At 39.9% G+C, this 15,338-nt stretch overlaps 1 protein-coding gene across 1 annotated transcript in view; it reads right to left on the bottom strand.

The window, feature by feature from the left end:
• NOX4 (NADPH oxidase 4) overlaps positions 1-15,338 on the bottom strand; it is a 236,127-nt gene that overhangs the window by 170,087 nt on the left and 50,702 nt on the right. Inside the window, exon 6 of the mRNA XM_063444952.1 lies at positions 15,072-15,099. Within this exon, the coding sequence (XP_063301022.1) occupies positions 15,072-15,099 (28 nt within the window). The remainder of the gene's footprint in view (positions 1-15,071; positions 15,100-15,338) is intronic.

Raw genomic sequence — 15,338 nt, 5'->3', positions numbered from 1 at the left:
TGCTTCAGTGAATGGTTGAAGAGAGAGCAGGCACTAGTCGATGATGAGGAGAGATGTTGGGGACTTGAATAATCCTCCAGTCCGGTCCGGTAGCATGTGGTCGTCTCAGCGAGGTATGTGAGCCGTTGAGTTAGGCGCGGTACGCGGTTCAATAATCCAGCGTCTATCAGCTGGTGCGGTCGCATTAAATAGCAGACCGCGTCAAAGGGGGTGTGGCTAAGCTCCGTCAAACCCGGAAGCATGAGGAGACATCGGGAGGCTTAAGGCATGACAGTACCCCCACCTTAATGAGCAACCTCAGGGTGCTATTTTAACATGGTTTAGAAGGGTAGTGTTTGTGAAAAGCGGAAATTAATTTGTCAGCATGGATCCCAGAGGAGTTTTCCCAAGTATTCCCATTAATTCCATATCCCTTCCATCTAACGAGGTATTGTAAAGAGCCACGATGAATCCTTGAATTCAGAATTTTGTGAATCTCGTATTCTTCTATACCTTGGACTAGAACAGGATCAGGAGAAGTAGTTACAGCTTCCATGAAAAGGATTAGGATGATGAGTTTTAAGTAAGGATACATGGAAAACAGGATGAATTTTCAAAGTAGATGGGAGCTTCAATTCAACAACATTACAGTTGATTATCGACTTAATTGGAAAGGGACCATGAAAAAGGGAACTTAACTTCTTAGACGGCCAATTTAGGAAAATGTCTTTTGAGGAAAACCAGACAAGATCCCCAATCCCATAATCGGGGGAAGATTTTCCTTTAATATCAAAATGTTTCCTTTGAGTGGATGATGCAAAATCCAAAAGTTCATGTAAAAATTTGAATAAAGAAGACATATGAGAGATTTGATTCGAAACTGAGGAGTTAGACGAAAGACTTGTCTGAGTAGGAAACAAGGAGGGATGAAATCCATAGTTGGAGAAAAATGGAGTCATTTTGCTACTAGTATGATAGGAGTTGTTGTATACGAATTCTGCCATGGGCAACCAGGTTATCCAATCATCTTGTAAGTGAGAACAATAACATCGTAGATATTGCTCTAAGCTTTGGTTGACTCTTTCAGTTTGTCCATCAGTTTGGGGATGATATGCGGATGACAGTTTACGTTGGATATGAAGAGAAGCACATAATGCGTTCCAGAATTTGGAGGTAAACTGAGTCCCTCGGTCTGAAATGATTTCGTCAGGCAGTCCATGAAGTTTTACAATATTGTCAAGAAATAATTTTGAAAGTTCAGAGGATGAGGGTAACATCTTTAAAGGGATATAATGGGACATTTTCGTGAAGCGGTCCACTACCACAAGAATGGTGGTATACTGTTGAGAAGGGGGAAGATCCACCAAGAAGTGCATAGAAATGGATTGCCAAGGTTTTCCGAGAATCGGTAGGTTCAATAATTGACTACTTAGGTGCTGATGTCCATGTTTGGATCTTTGGCAGATTGAACAAGTTTTAACATATGATTCAACGGTTTTGTCTTGATGAGGCCACCAATAATGTCTCTTGGACAATTCAAGGGTCTTTTTTATACTTGGATGATCTGCCAGGGTAGAATCATGAATAAAATTGAGCATTTGATTTCTGAAAGCAGGAGGTACGTAAATTCGGTCCTTGAAATAGTAGAGACCGTCTTTCTTTGAAAGTTTAACTGATGTAGGAAGATTAAGAGTATCTTTACTGAGTCCTTTTATGTCATCGAGAAGGGAAGATAGAGTCCCAACGACTGTATGAGGAGAAGGTTTCAGTTTGGTGTCCGAATAACAAGAGGGTATAGCTGGTTCTTTAGTAGTCTGAACGATTGGAATATGTTGTAAGCATGTTTTCTTACAATAGTCAGAGTTAAAGGTGAGAGAAAAAGGGGACCAAGAAATTTGAGGGTTGTGGTTTCTTAACCAATTGATCCCTATTATAACTGGATAAAGTGGTGATGGAAGAACATTAAATGTAAGAAATTCAGTATGAGTATGATTGGTGGTTACTTTTAGAGGGATGGTTTCATGAAGTATTGGTCCCGATGAGATGAGGGACCCGTCAATCACTCTAACAGGAACAGAAGTTCTTTTACGAATACAAGGAATTTTATTCTTTGTTACAAAGGCTGAGTCGATGAACACTCCATTTGCACCGGAATCGATGAGAGCCTTGGTCATAATTCTTTCATTGTCCCACTGTAATATGAGAATGATAGGGGACATTTGAGTATTTGCTGTAGAGGGGAGTACACTTAGGATGGAAGAGGCATGAATCTGCCTACTGCCCTTTATCCGTTTCAATAAGGGGCAATTAGAGACCAAATGAACTTGAGAGGCACAATACATGCTAAGGTTTAATATACGTCGTCGATTTTTCTCTTCAGGAGTGAGGGGACTTCTTATTACCCCTATTTCCATAGGTTCGGTTGGTAAGGATGAGTTGTCAGAAGGCTTTGGAGGATGAAATGATTTTTTCCCAATTGAAGTTGAGAGAGCCTTTTCGGCCTTCCTTTCTCTAAGCCTTCTGTCAATGCTGATCGAAAGATGAATCAGAGCGTTCAAAGTAGTAGGGAGTTCTATTCTGGATAGTTCATCTTTTACAGCTTCAGATAAGCCGATTCGAAACTGGTTGCGCAATGCGATGTCATTCCATTGCGTTTCTACTGCCCATCTTTTAAATTCAGCAATATAATCTTCAACGGGTCTATGTTTTTGCAGCAAGGTTCTAATTGTTAATTCAGCAGTATTTTGTTTGTATGGATCTTCATAGAGAAGAGACATGGCTTTAAAGAATTCCTCCAGTGAATCTAAGATGGGGTCATCAGTGTCCAAAAAGGAATGGGCCCAGGACATAGGTTCACCTCTCAGAAATGAGATAACTGAAAAAACCTTAGATCTTTCTGTGGGATAAGATCTAGGTTTTAAAGCAATCAATAATTTGCAGGAATTAAAAAACTCCCTATATTTGGAACGATCACCATAGAATTTTTCAGGGTTACATACAGCAGGATCGCTAGTTGAGTGCAGAACAGTATGAGGAGTATGTGTTTGTAAGTCTCTGACATAAGTGAGAATTCTTTCATTTGTAACCTGCAGGTCTTGCACACCTTGGTTAAGTGAATCGACTCGTTGATTCAGTAACAATACTTTAGAATCGAAATCTGCTGGTTCCATTACAATGGCTGGATTATTCTGTCATGTTTACAGTAAATGATGTGGAACACAACTGCAGATTTCTTAGGACTTTGATATTTTATTAAGAAACTTAGATGGAACTGAGACTTCAGTTCCAGAATAACAGGTACTGTTTCTTTAAATAATAAACGGTTTGCTTCAGTTTGCAATGACAAGGTTCAGAATTAATCAGAGTCCGTTATTCTTGTTAACAGTTCAAATTATAAGAGATTGTATACATTGGAATTATTAGTCGCAAGACAGGTGCAGCAGAACTTAAATAGTACTTGATTTGAGGGATGCTGTAGCAGGCTTGCTGGACAACTTAATAGCAAACTTTAGTAAGTTGCAATAAAGACTTTCTGTAGCAAGACAGGTACAGCTGAACTTGAACAATACTTGATTTGAGGAAAGCTGTAGCAGGATTGCTGAACAACTTGATAGCAGACTTTAGTAAGTTGCAATAAAGACTTTCTGTAGCAAGACAGGTACAGCTGAACTTGAACAATACTTGATTTGAGGAAAGCTGTAGCAGGATTGCTGAACAACTTGATAGCAGACTTTAATAAGTTGAAATAAAGACTTTAGCATTGTTAGCTCTTATCTCAGAGACTTTAAGATACTTAGCTTCCAGAAGTAGAGAGATTGTTTCCCCAGTTCTCCTCAGAGGCGGTTGCTTCAGTGAATGGTTGAAGAGAGAGCAGGCACTAGTCGATGATGAGGAGAGATGTTGGGGACTTGAATAATCCTCCAGTCCGGTCCGGTAGCATGTGGTCGTCTCAGTGAGGTATGTGAGCCGTTGAGTTAGGCGCGGTACGCGGTTCAATAATCCAGCGTCTATCAGCTGGTGCGGTCGCATTAAATAGCAGACCGCGTCAAAGGGGGTGTGGCTAAGCTCCGTCAAACCCGGAAGCATGAGGAGACATCGGGAGGCTTAAGGCATGACATCCAAGGACCTAAGGTGACCTAAGCACTACCTTTTCTTTAGTGCTAAGAAGTCCACATATAAACCACCTTTTAATTCTGGAATTATGATGTACACGATTGTTGTGATTTGGTTCTAATGTGATTCTTTGTAAAACCTTTCCACTTACCTTTCCCATTTTTTCCTTTCATTCTTGTATTTGTTTTTTAACAAAACTCAATAAAAAAAGACAGGTGTATAAAATGTAAAACTGCAACATCTTTCTGGATGTGCAAAGCAAAGCTGGATTATCCATTAGGGAACCAAGACAGTCACCATTGAGCTTCTGTCTGGGCCTTGAGGTCTGGTCCTAAGTGGGGCCCCCTCAAGCCAGCAGGGAAATCATAAGATCTCTCTATCCCTTGCACTCCCTCACTTCACAGAGGGTATGTTGTACTCTACCAATATACAGACCACTTCAAGAGCACCCTTGTGCTTCTTGATAAATTCAGAATGCTGGAACTACGAGGGCATTCTTAAAGTGGTGTGTACCTGATATTGGTCAGGATCAGGAAGCTCCCCCACCAAGCCGTTACTCACAGAAACAGAACCCAGGGCTCTAAAACGGGGGCTACAATCTGGCACCGTGCTTCAGGCCCTGGGCAACCTTCATCAAGCTCTGGTGCAGAGGGTTAACTACCATGAGTATTTATTAACTTTCCAAGGTAGAGCAAGGAGTCTTTCTCTGCCATCAAGCTCAGAGAGTGGAATCAGCTTTGTTGCCATGGAAAGTGAAAAAAAAAAATCTTAATTCCAGATTCGTACTAAATACTTTTTAAAAGCTTTTTGCTGGCCTGCATATCCTGCTCTAAATCTGACAAAATAGATTATCCAGCATTGGGCAATTAGCTTTCAGACCCAGTCTACCTAAATTCTATGAGCAGTAGGATTATTGCTCTGTCACACGGAGATTTTACGTTGACCTTGGTAAAACTCGGCTTTTGCAGCTGCAGAATTTAAATAACATCAGGATTTAAGCAAGCTCTCTGTTGCTAAGATATGGCACTATGATAACATCTAGATATGGCTTTCAATATTCTTTACTAACACGAAGCAGGGGAATGCAACCAGTCACTTTCAGCCAATTTGTCCAATCCAATAGCTAACACTAGAAAATAAGTTGTGTTATTAGTTAAATTTAAAAAAAAAATCCAATGTCATTTTATTTATTGAATAGCAATTATATCAAGGTACAATGTAAGTATCACTGCAGTATTAAGACAGCCAGTTGTTATTCAGACAGCCCAAACAGTTTTTCTTTGTTATGCCAGTTGTCTAAACAACTTGACTGAGCTCTCTCTCTTTCTTAATTGCTACAAGTGTATGTAGCGTTACACAATGTTAATAGTGAATATTTGAATTATTTTTAAGGCTTTATGTTAATAAAGCATAGAACAAGGTGTTTTTTTACCCATTAATTACATTAAAGTGACAAAACCCCAGCTAAAAGGTTTACTCCATATACCATGACCACTTCAGTGTACATGCAGCATTTTGCATGAAAATGCTTTAAATACGTTAAACCCTTTGTGGCTAGATGTGTAACATCACCTCCTACACACAAAATTCTATTGAGTCACTAAGAGAGGACAACTGACGCTCTCAGCCAATGCAGAAGCCGGATGTTGTCATTGACCACTGGAAGACCCACAGTGCCTAGAAGGTAGTCAGGTAAATGGGCAAACTTTTGCTCCATTACCAGGAAACTGGGCCGGGGTACTGGTACTACCCTGCTGTAGTGTTTGGAATAACACTTTGATAATTTAGGTTTAGCCTTGCTTTCTGCTGAGTCTCAGTGTAACTGTGGTAAAAATGTACCATCTTATGAAAAAAAAAAAAAAAAAAAAGAACACAAGTTGGAGGTGATTTTCACTGTGTTCTGCAATGGTATAAATTCCAGAGAAGTGACTTGTTTCCCTTTAAATAACTTAATCTTTTCATAGATGATAGTTATACTTTAAGAAGGCCTTTTATTTCAAAACACAGTAAAACACCTTTTTGATCTATTCATGTGTTCCTTGTTCTAAAGCTGTCCAGAACAATATATTGATGTAAAAAACGAGACTCTTGTTTCTTAAAGCGACAAGCATATTTGAAAAAGTCGAGTTTTATTGTATCAGACTCTTGAAGCGTTTTACATGATCTCTTCCGGAATACTAAGCAATAAACAATTCCTGCAACATGTCTTTTATACCAGATGGTTGGTTTCTGGTTTTCCTTCTGCGTAAGAATAGAATCTTAGAGCCATCAGAGCCACTAATAATCAGTTAATAGGAAACTGTTCTGACACCTCCATTGCGGCAGCATGTGAGATATTACCCAGCGTGAGTTTTTTATCCCTGTGATTCTCTTGTTTGTCTATTTTAAGGTTTTAAATGCATGTCAGCGTCCCAGCAATAATCTGTACAAGCGACTCATTTTCTCCTTGGAGAGAACACTAAATGCGTGTTAAGTTTTTTTATACCAGTGGGTAAATGAAAATCAAAACAATATTGCAATTTCTTGACTTGTTTATGGTTGTAAAAGGATGGTTTAGTGCACCGAAGCAATTTGTTCTAACCTATTATAGAATGTTGTATCCAAATGATTGCATTTAGTAATTTTCCAAAATGCTTGTAGTTCAGAATAAGGATGAATCATACAGCACAATTCAAAGAACTCTATATTAATAAGGAACTTTATATAATGGTGTGTCACTAAAATTGCCACGATGGGTATAAAAACAAGCAGCTAATGTAGATCATAATGTCTTAAGTGTCTTAAAGGAACACTCCAGTGGAAAAATGTTATAATGTTTTACCAATTTAGTTTATATACCACCAAAGAAAACATACATGCATTTAATTATACATTTTCAATTGATGTTATTATCTGGTGGCTTTGTGGGATGCATTTGTAGGACAGCTCGCTGGCATAGGGTAGTGCGACTAAGGCTTGCTGCGGGGGGGCGGGGGGGGGGAATAAGTGGCAGCGCTCCCCTAGGCCTGTAGCCACTGTCCCTTAGGTGACCGCCTGAGGGGACTCATGGATGGGGTTTACCTATGTGTTGTCTTGTAATAATGAATAGCATGAGCACGGGCTATTGTTAATTGAAAAGAATAGTAAACAGAAAACGAAACAGTAAATTAAACCGGAACCGAATCAAGTCTCAAAGCATGCATACAGTGTGCAGTATCTGATATAGGTATAGTCCAGGAGACCAACAGTGGGGGTTCATGTGGTAACCGCCGCGTCGGTGTCTGCGCCGCGTCAGTGTCCTCCGGGACACAAATGGGGCCGTGTTAGCGGGTCACAGGTATGCGGTCTGGCCATTGTCACTGTTCCCCTGTTAGTGCGAGAGTCTTGTGGGAGACCCAGATTTTCCAAAATAGCCTCTGCTCCTTCAAGATCATGGACTGGGTAGGAGATGGCGCCCTGCTGTACCACCAGCATGTGGGATCTCTTCCATCCGTAGGAGATGTTGCAAGCTCGGAGGAGCGCTGTGAAGGGCTGCAGCATTTTTCGCCATCGAATGTGCTCCCTGATAAGTCTGCGTAAAATGTGAGAGATGAATTTTTGAAGCTGTATGGAGAATTCCCCCTGAGTGCCCATTACCGCTGTCTTGTCTTGCCCATTTTGGAAGCGTACAATCAAGTCCCTTTGAGGGTCCGCTTCTGGAACTGTCTCTGCTACCCCTCTGTTTTTAATGTTATTGCTGCGCCTGGAATCCTCCATCATTGTGAACTGCTGCTTCATGGTGACATGTTGCTTTTGGAGCGTGTTTATCTCTTGTTGCAGGTGAGTGAGTTGTTCCTTAGCATTGTGGAAGTCGTCTTCCAGGGTGCCCATGCGGACTGTCAGGCCTTGTAGGTCTTTGTGGAATGTGGCCATATCCTCGTGAACATCTCTCCAGAGGCCCGCCAGCAGCTCCTGCATGTCGGTTTTTGTTACTGGCATTGAGTCCGGTTTGGAGACAACCGGGTGCCGGTTCATCGGGCTCCAAGGTTTGGTCGTGCAAGAAGTCGGACCTCTTTTCCAAGTAGGAAGCCATCTTGGGCAGTGAGGCGCCTTGTGCCTGCTGCCACATACTGCCGATGCTCATACCCACTCTCAGCTTATCAGCCTCATGTTTTTTAGTTTTTCGGCCCATGGCAATGTGGGCTGTCCGGGGGTACAGTTAGGGTCTCTTACTTTGGGGTAGGGGTTGTTAATAGCGATGAAGATAGGCCTTGAGATACGGAGCAGTGCAGACATGCGACTGCTGGGTTCAGTAGCTTGGCTCCGCCCTTGCGGGCAATATTTTTAAGGTGGAATCAACAGGTTTTAGCACCATACTGGATATGAGTCCATCCTTGCAAGCTCATTGGTGTTATCTTTGATCCTGGCCTCACCTTTGTGCCACATATCGTATGTTGCCAAAACCTGTTGATTCCACCTTAAAAATATTGCCCGCATCAAGTACCATCAACTTGCAGGGAAAGTGAAGGAGGAGGATCAGCATTATGAGGGGGAAAAATAAAAAGCTTGATTTTAGAGATATTGAGTTTCAGAAAGCGGGAGGACATCCAGTCAGAGATTGAAGAAAGGTAAGCAGTGACACATTGCAAGACCGCGGGGGAGAGATCAGGGGAGGAGAGATATATATGGGTGTCATCGGCATGCAGATGGTAGCAGAATCCAAAGGAGTTAATGAGTTTGCCAAGAGAGGAAGTATGAAGAGAAAACAGACGTGGACCAAGAACAGATCCTTGGGGGATTCCAACTCTCTTGATATGGGCGAAGGTGAGTCTCCTATTAAAACCTGAACCGCAGTGGCTGGTGTCTCTAGGAATGTCATACTCGCTGGGAACTGGAACGGAAGGAGGCTGGGCAGCGGTTTGCCATGACCAAGATAAGTATACAATATCTCTGTCGGCGTGGCTGCTTATTTTATGTGCGGCCACGCCGGCAGAAGAACGGGGAGCCATGACAGTATCTTTGGAAACTGAACGAACGATGGGAGAGATAGGAGGAGAATCACAAGAGTACAGTGTCACAGAGACTGAGGGATTGAAGAATTTGGAGAATGAGGACATGATCAACAGTGTCAAAAGCAGCAGAGAGGTCAATAAGAATTAATATGGCATAGTGGCCTTTGGATTTAGCTGTGATTAGATAATTTATGACTTTAGTCAGAGCAGTCTCAGTAGAGTGGATAGGCGGACGCCTTGTTGAAGAGGTTTGACAAGAGAGTTGGAATTGAGTAAGCAAGCCAAACGAGTAAAGACTAATTTTTATAGAAGCTTTGATGAAAAAGGGAACAGGGATATGGGACAATACTCCTATACATGCAGCAACGGTTCAATGCTATCATGCCAGCATACAGCAGAATCTCCATGGTGTGTTTCCAGCTCCTCTTTGAATCCATGTTACAAATATTCCAGGCTGTTCTGGAGGCAAAAGAGGGTCTTTCCCATAACTCCCAAGTGTCCCTATTTAGGAGGGGCAGTCCCTATTTTGGGCCCAAATCCCTCTGTCCCTCTTTTATATCCCAATATTCCTCTTTTCTATGAGCTCCATATTGTTGGTGTGTCTGAGTGGATATCAGAGCTCCACAGCAATAATATTCACAGTAAAGTGTCTTTAAATTACAATAAATGTGTTTAGAAATCAGTCTGGGTAAATAAGTTATGTTATTGTTATAAATTGCATTTTAGCTGAATAATTTGTTATCAGTAAGTCCCAGAGTGTGTATGTGTCACATCAAGCTCAAGGGGAGCATGTCACATTATTTGCATGTGATGTTGCATAAGTATGCTCATTAAATTTCATTGCTCTTTTATGGAAATCATTTAGGGAAGCAGAGTAGGGTCAAGAGCACTCATAGACACTTCGTTGTAAACTCTCCATGCATTACTGTCCATGTAGATACCATGGCATTTCCGAGCATAGCATTCAAGAGCACTCGTAGAGACTTTAGTGGAAACTCTCCATGCATTAATGTCCATGTAGATACCATAGCATTTCTGAGCATACAATTAAAGAGCACTTGTAAAGACTTTAGTGGAAACTCTCCATGCATTACTGTCCATGTAGATACCATAGCTTTTCCGAGCATATCATTCAAGAGCACTCGTATAGACTTTAGTGGAAACTCTCCATGCATTACTGTCCATGTAGATACCATAGCATTTCCGAGCATAGCATTCAAGAGCACTCGTAGAGACTTTAGTGGAAACTCTCCATGCATTAATGTCCATGTAGATACCATAGCATTTCTGAGCATACAATTAAAGAGCACTTGTAGAGACTTTAGTGGAAACTCTCCATGCATTACTGTCCATGTAGATACCATAGCTTTTCCGAGCATAGCATTCAAGAGCACTCGTATAGACTTTAGTGGAAACTCTCCATGCATTACTGTCCATTTAGATACCATAGAATTTCCGAGCATAGCATTCAAGAGCACTCGTAGAGACTTTAGTGGAAACTCTCCATGCATTAATGTCCATGTAGATACCATAGCATTTCTGAGCATACAATTAAAGAGCACTTGTAGAGACTTTAGTGGAAACTCTCCATGCATTACTGTCCATGTAGATACCATAGCTTTTCCGAGCATAGCATTCAAGAGCACTCGTATAGACTTTAGTGGAAACTCTCCATGCATTACTGTCCATGTAGATATCATAGCATTTCTGAGCATAGCATTCAAGAGCACTCATAGAGACTTTAGTGGAAACTCTCCATGCATTACTGTCCATGTAGATATCATAGCATTTCCGAGCATAGCATTCAAGAGCACTTGTAGGGACTTCAGTGGAAACTCTCCATGCATTGATGTCCACGTAGATACCATAACATTTCTGAGCATAGCATTCAAGAGCACTCGTAGAGACTTCAGTGGAAACTCTCCATGCATTACTGTCCTTGTAGATACCATAGCCTTACCGAGCATAGCATTCAAGAGCACTCATTGAGACTTCAGTGGAAACTCTTCATGTGTTCCTGTCCATGTAGATACCATAGCATTTCTGAATACCTTCAACAGTCTATTTCCTGGTGGAATTTTCCTTTTTCTTTCTTTGTAAAAATCCTCTCTTTATTTCCTCTCTTCAAGTAGCAATAGCACATTTAGGCTTTAATATAATATTTTTGCATTTAATATTGCTAGGCTAAAATTGTAAAATGATTTAATATTATGAAAATATTGAATTCTGTAATAATTTATATTTTTTGATGTATTGATTTAATATATATTAATATTTTCTAAATAATCATGTTGAAAATGTGAAATCGTTTGAAAAGCTTATTCAACATAAAAAATCAAGGCCCCATTCCTTATAACATTTAGGCTCACCGATAGAGCTTGATTCATTGTCTAAATTGCCACAATGCTAGAAGCAGTGAAGGTTTTATTGCATCTATGTGTATAGATGTTTGTTTTTTTTGTTTTTTTTCATTCCATATTGATAATTACTCTGTACTCAAAATGTAAAACAAAATGTAAAATCATATTGGTGCTTAGCAAATAAAAATACATTTAAAAGATAATAATAAATAGCAATAATAATATGAAAAACATTAGTCTGATTGCATTTACATAAACCTTTGTGATTTGATTTCTGGTAGATAAATAAATTATCTGATATTTACTGGATTATATGGACAACACAAGTAATCAACTGCTATTGACTCCACGCTGTGCATATTTCCTTAATAAGCAAAAAAGGCCATACTAAGAGTCATATATACATTGCTTCTTCTAAGGTGATAGCAATGCTCAATGACATATCAGTTCTCCAGTTTAACAGCTAGGGGAGTCAAGGATGGTAGAATGTTTAAAAGCAAAATATACTGTAATTATCGCATAACACATGCCATTTTACATTGATCCTCAGAAGATAGAATGTACTGTATGGACTATAAATAATTACCTTTAAATTAATTAATCACTGCAGGAGGGCTAGAGTATACAATGATAAAGAGGGTCAACATGTTGAGTCAAACAGCATAGCCTCTAAAAGAGGCTTTAGAGTTGAGGAGCTATATGGGAGTCATTTACCAAAGTGTCACAGACAGCTCAATTTACTAGATCTATTTTTCCCCCTGTGCCTGGGGTACAGAACACAGCTCTCAGAGCCATTCACTGCCACTTGGAGAGGTGCCAACTGCAGAATCTCTTGAACCATAAACTACGGTTAGATAGATGAGCCATTTTTACCTCTTCCTTGGACCTCAATCTTCCTCTGAGAAAATGTGTTAATTATACTGGTTTCCAAGGCCATAATCTTGTGCTGGGAATCTTGTACTTCTGCCACACATTATATACGACTACTTTGGAACTAAATTCTGACAAAGCACATCCCTTACTGCTCTGCTGATGACCCAACTCTTCTGCCTGCAGTTCTTCCTGTTTGATATGGTACTCCTGAATTTCCTGATACAACTATTTTACCTCCACAATTTTTTAGAAAGACTAACACAGGACCAAAGCAGAGATAAGCACTGGCGAATGCCAGTCTTGCTTTCATCTCGCTAATGAATTCCTCCTTCTGGTACTGTTCGTAGAATATTGCTTGTTTTCCTGATAATGGTTATAAATTCTCTGAGAAGGCTTGTCCTCTAACAGTATCTTGTTGGCAGGCTTTAAATAGACTCATGCTTAGCAAATAGCTATTCTTTTCTCCATTTCCAACAAACCCGAGACAGAGTTTAGAGCAGCTGGGAAACATACTACATACTGATTTATTAGTCTTGTTACAGGGTTTAATACATCACACACTGTTACATAGTTACATAGCTGAAAAGAGACTTGTGTCCATTAAGTTCAGCCTTCCTCACATTCGTTTTTTTGCTGTTGATCCAAAAGGAGGCAAAAAAAAACAGTTTGAAGCACAATTTTGCAACAAGCTAGGAAAAAAATTCCTTCTTGACCCCATAATGGCAGTCAGATTTATCATTGGATCAAGCAGTTATTACCCTACATTGTTTTTGCAAGTATGCATCTAGTAGCTGTTTGAACATCTGTATGGACTCTGATAAAACCACTTCTTCAGGCTGAGAATTCCACATCCTGATTGTTCTTACTGTAAAAAAACATTTCCTTTGCCTTAGACAAAATCTTCTTTCTTGCAGTCTAAACGCATGGCCTTGTGTCCTATGTAAAGTCCGGTTTGTAAATAGATTTCCACACAATGGTTTGTATTGGCCCCGAATATATTTGTATAATGTTATCATATCCCCTCTCAGGTGACGTTTTTCTAAACTAAATAGGTTTAAATTTATTAACCTTTCTTCATAGCTGATATGTTCCATTCCTTTTATTAATTTGGTAGCCAGCCTCTGCAATTTTTCTAGTGCCATAATATCCTTCTTTAGAACAGGTGTCCAAAATTGCACAGCATATTCAATATGTGGTCTTACCAGTGATTTATGAAGAGGGCAAAATGATATTCTCGTCCAGACAATGAATGCCCTTTTTTAATGCATGACAATACCTTACTGGCCTTGGCCACTGCTGATTGACATTGCACATTGTTGCATAGTTTGTTGTCTATAACAATTCCCAAGTAGTGATGTCCCGAACTGTTCGCCGGGAACATAGCTTGTTCGTGGCGAACGCGGCGGGCGAACATATGCGATGGTCGGTCCGCCCCCTATTCGTCATGGAGTTGGGAGGGTCTGGGAGGGAGGGTCTGCTGCTGATTGGCTGGAATGTGTCTGCTGACTGTGAGGTTCAGGGTCAAAGTTTACTCAATGATGACGAATAGGGGGCGGACCGACCATCGCATATGTTCGCCCGCCGCGTTCGCCACGAACAAGCTATGTTCGCTGGCGAACAGTTCGGGACATCACTATTCCCAAGTCCTTTTCGTGTGTTGTTATCCCTAATTCGCTTCCATTAAGGGTATACGTTGCTTGTGTATTTTTTACGCCAAAGTGCATAACTTTGCATTTTTCAACATTAAATTTAATCTGCCATTTGAGTGCCCAGTCTATCTAAATCCCTCTGCAGCTAAGTAATATCTTGCTCACATTGTATTCTTTTACAAAGTTTTGTGTCATCTGCAAACACTGAAACATGACTTTCAATGCTGTCTTCAAGATCATTTATAAACATGTTAAATAGAAGGGGTCCCAGAACAGACCCCTGAGGGACACCACTTGCCACCTCTGTCCAGCTTGAAAATTTACCATTAATGACAACTCTTTGTACTCTGTTTTTAAGCCAATGTTCTACCCAAGATCAATCATTTTCATCTAGACCGATTTCCTTGAGTTTGAACACTAATCTATTGTGTGGAACTGTATCAAATGCCTTGGCAAAATCCAAATAGATCACATCCACTGCAACACCCTGATCTATACTGTTGACACAAGAGGGTCAGACAAAGAATTGTGGAGGCAGTGGTGTATTTCAAACACTAACAAAACACATAATTCGAAATTAAGGAGAGTATTCACTTGACTCACATTATCTATTTGAGTGAATAAACCCTTCTTGAAGTAATTTAAGCAGTTCATTCTTCAACCTGTTTATTATACACCCCAGGTCATGTGCAACTGTGCATCTGTCAATGTAGTCACAACATTAGCAGTCTGTGTATAAATGTGTTGTTTAGTAACTACGAGGGACTTGCTTGCTTAATTGATAACCTCTTCAGTAGACATGAGTTGCAATAATTTCTGACAGTATTATCACCTTGAGCTTTAATAAAAATGAACTCTACCCCGAGTAATTATTAAAACTCGGTACACTCTTATGTCAACTGGTACCCAAGCCAGCTCAATGTAAAATGCGTTTACAGCTACATGTACTTCTGAGCTGTGGCAATCTTGAATGGATTTAATGATATTAAGAAATTCTATGAGCTATCACCACCTCAGGTTTATTAGACATTTTCTAATGTACAAAATGTAGTGAAAATTAAAATTGATTGTTCTTGTAATATTGCAAGATGCATACAAAAAACAAATCTGCAAATATTTCTACTTACCAGAAGTGAAAATAATTTTTCTTGGATCCTGAAATAAAACGCAATTTAAAAAATTAGATTAAAATCTAAAAATTGCCTTTATATAATTATTAATTTACAAAACATTAAATAGGCACAAAGTGATCAAAGGCTCATTATGTTGTAATTTATCTTCATTTTATCAGACACATGTCCTAGATCTTTTGTCATCTTGTAGATAGAGAATGTCACAAATAATGTTCGCGCTATTCCTGATAAATGAGCATTATGAAATGGATCTATAGTGTA

The sequence above is a fragment of the Pelobates fuscus genome, chromosome 1 (assembly GCF_036172605.1).
Source record: "Pelobates fuscus isolate aPelFus1 chromosome 1, aPelFus1.pri, whole genome shotgun sequence".
NCBI lineage: Eukaryota > Metazoa > Chordata > Amphibia > Anura > Pelobatidae > Pelobates > Pelobates fuscus.
Note: the sequence above shows the minus strand (reverse complement) of the source record. Positions and strands in the feature narration are given on the sequence as shown.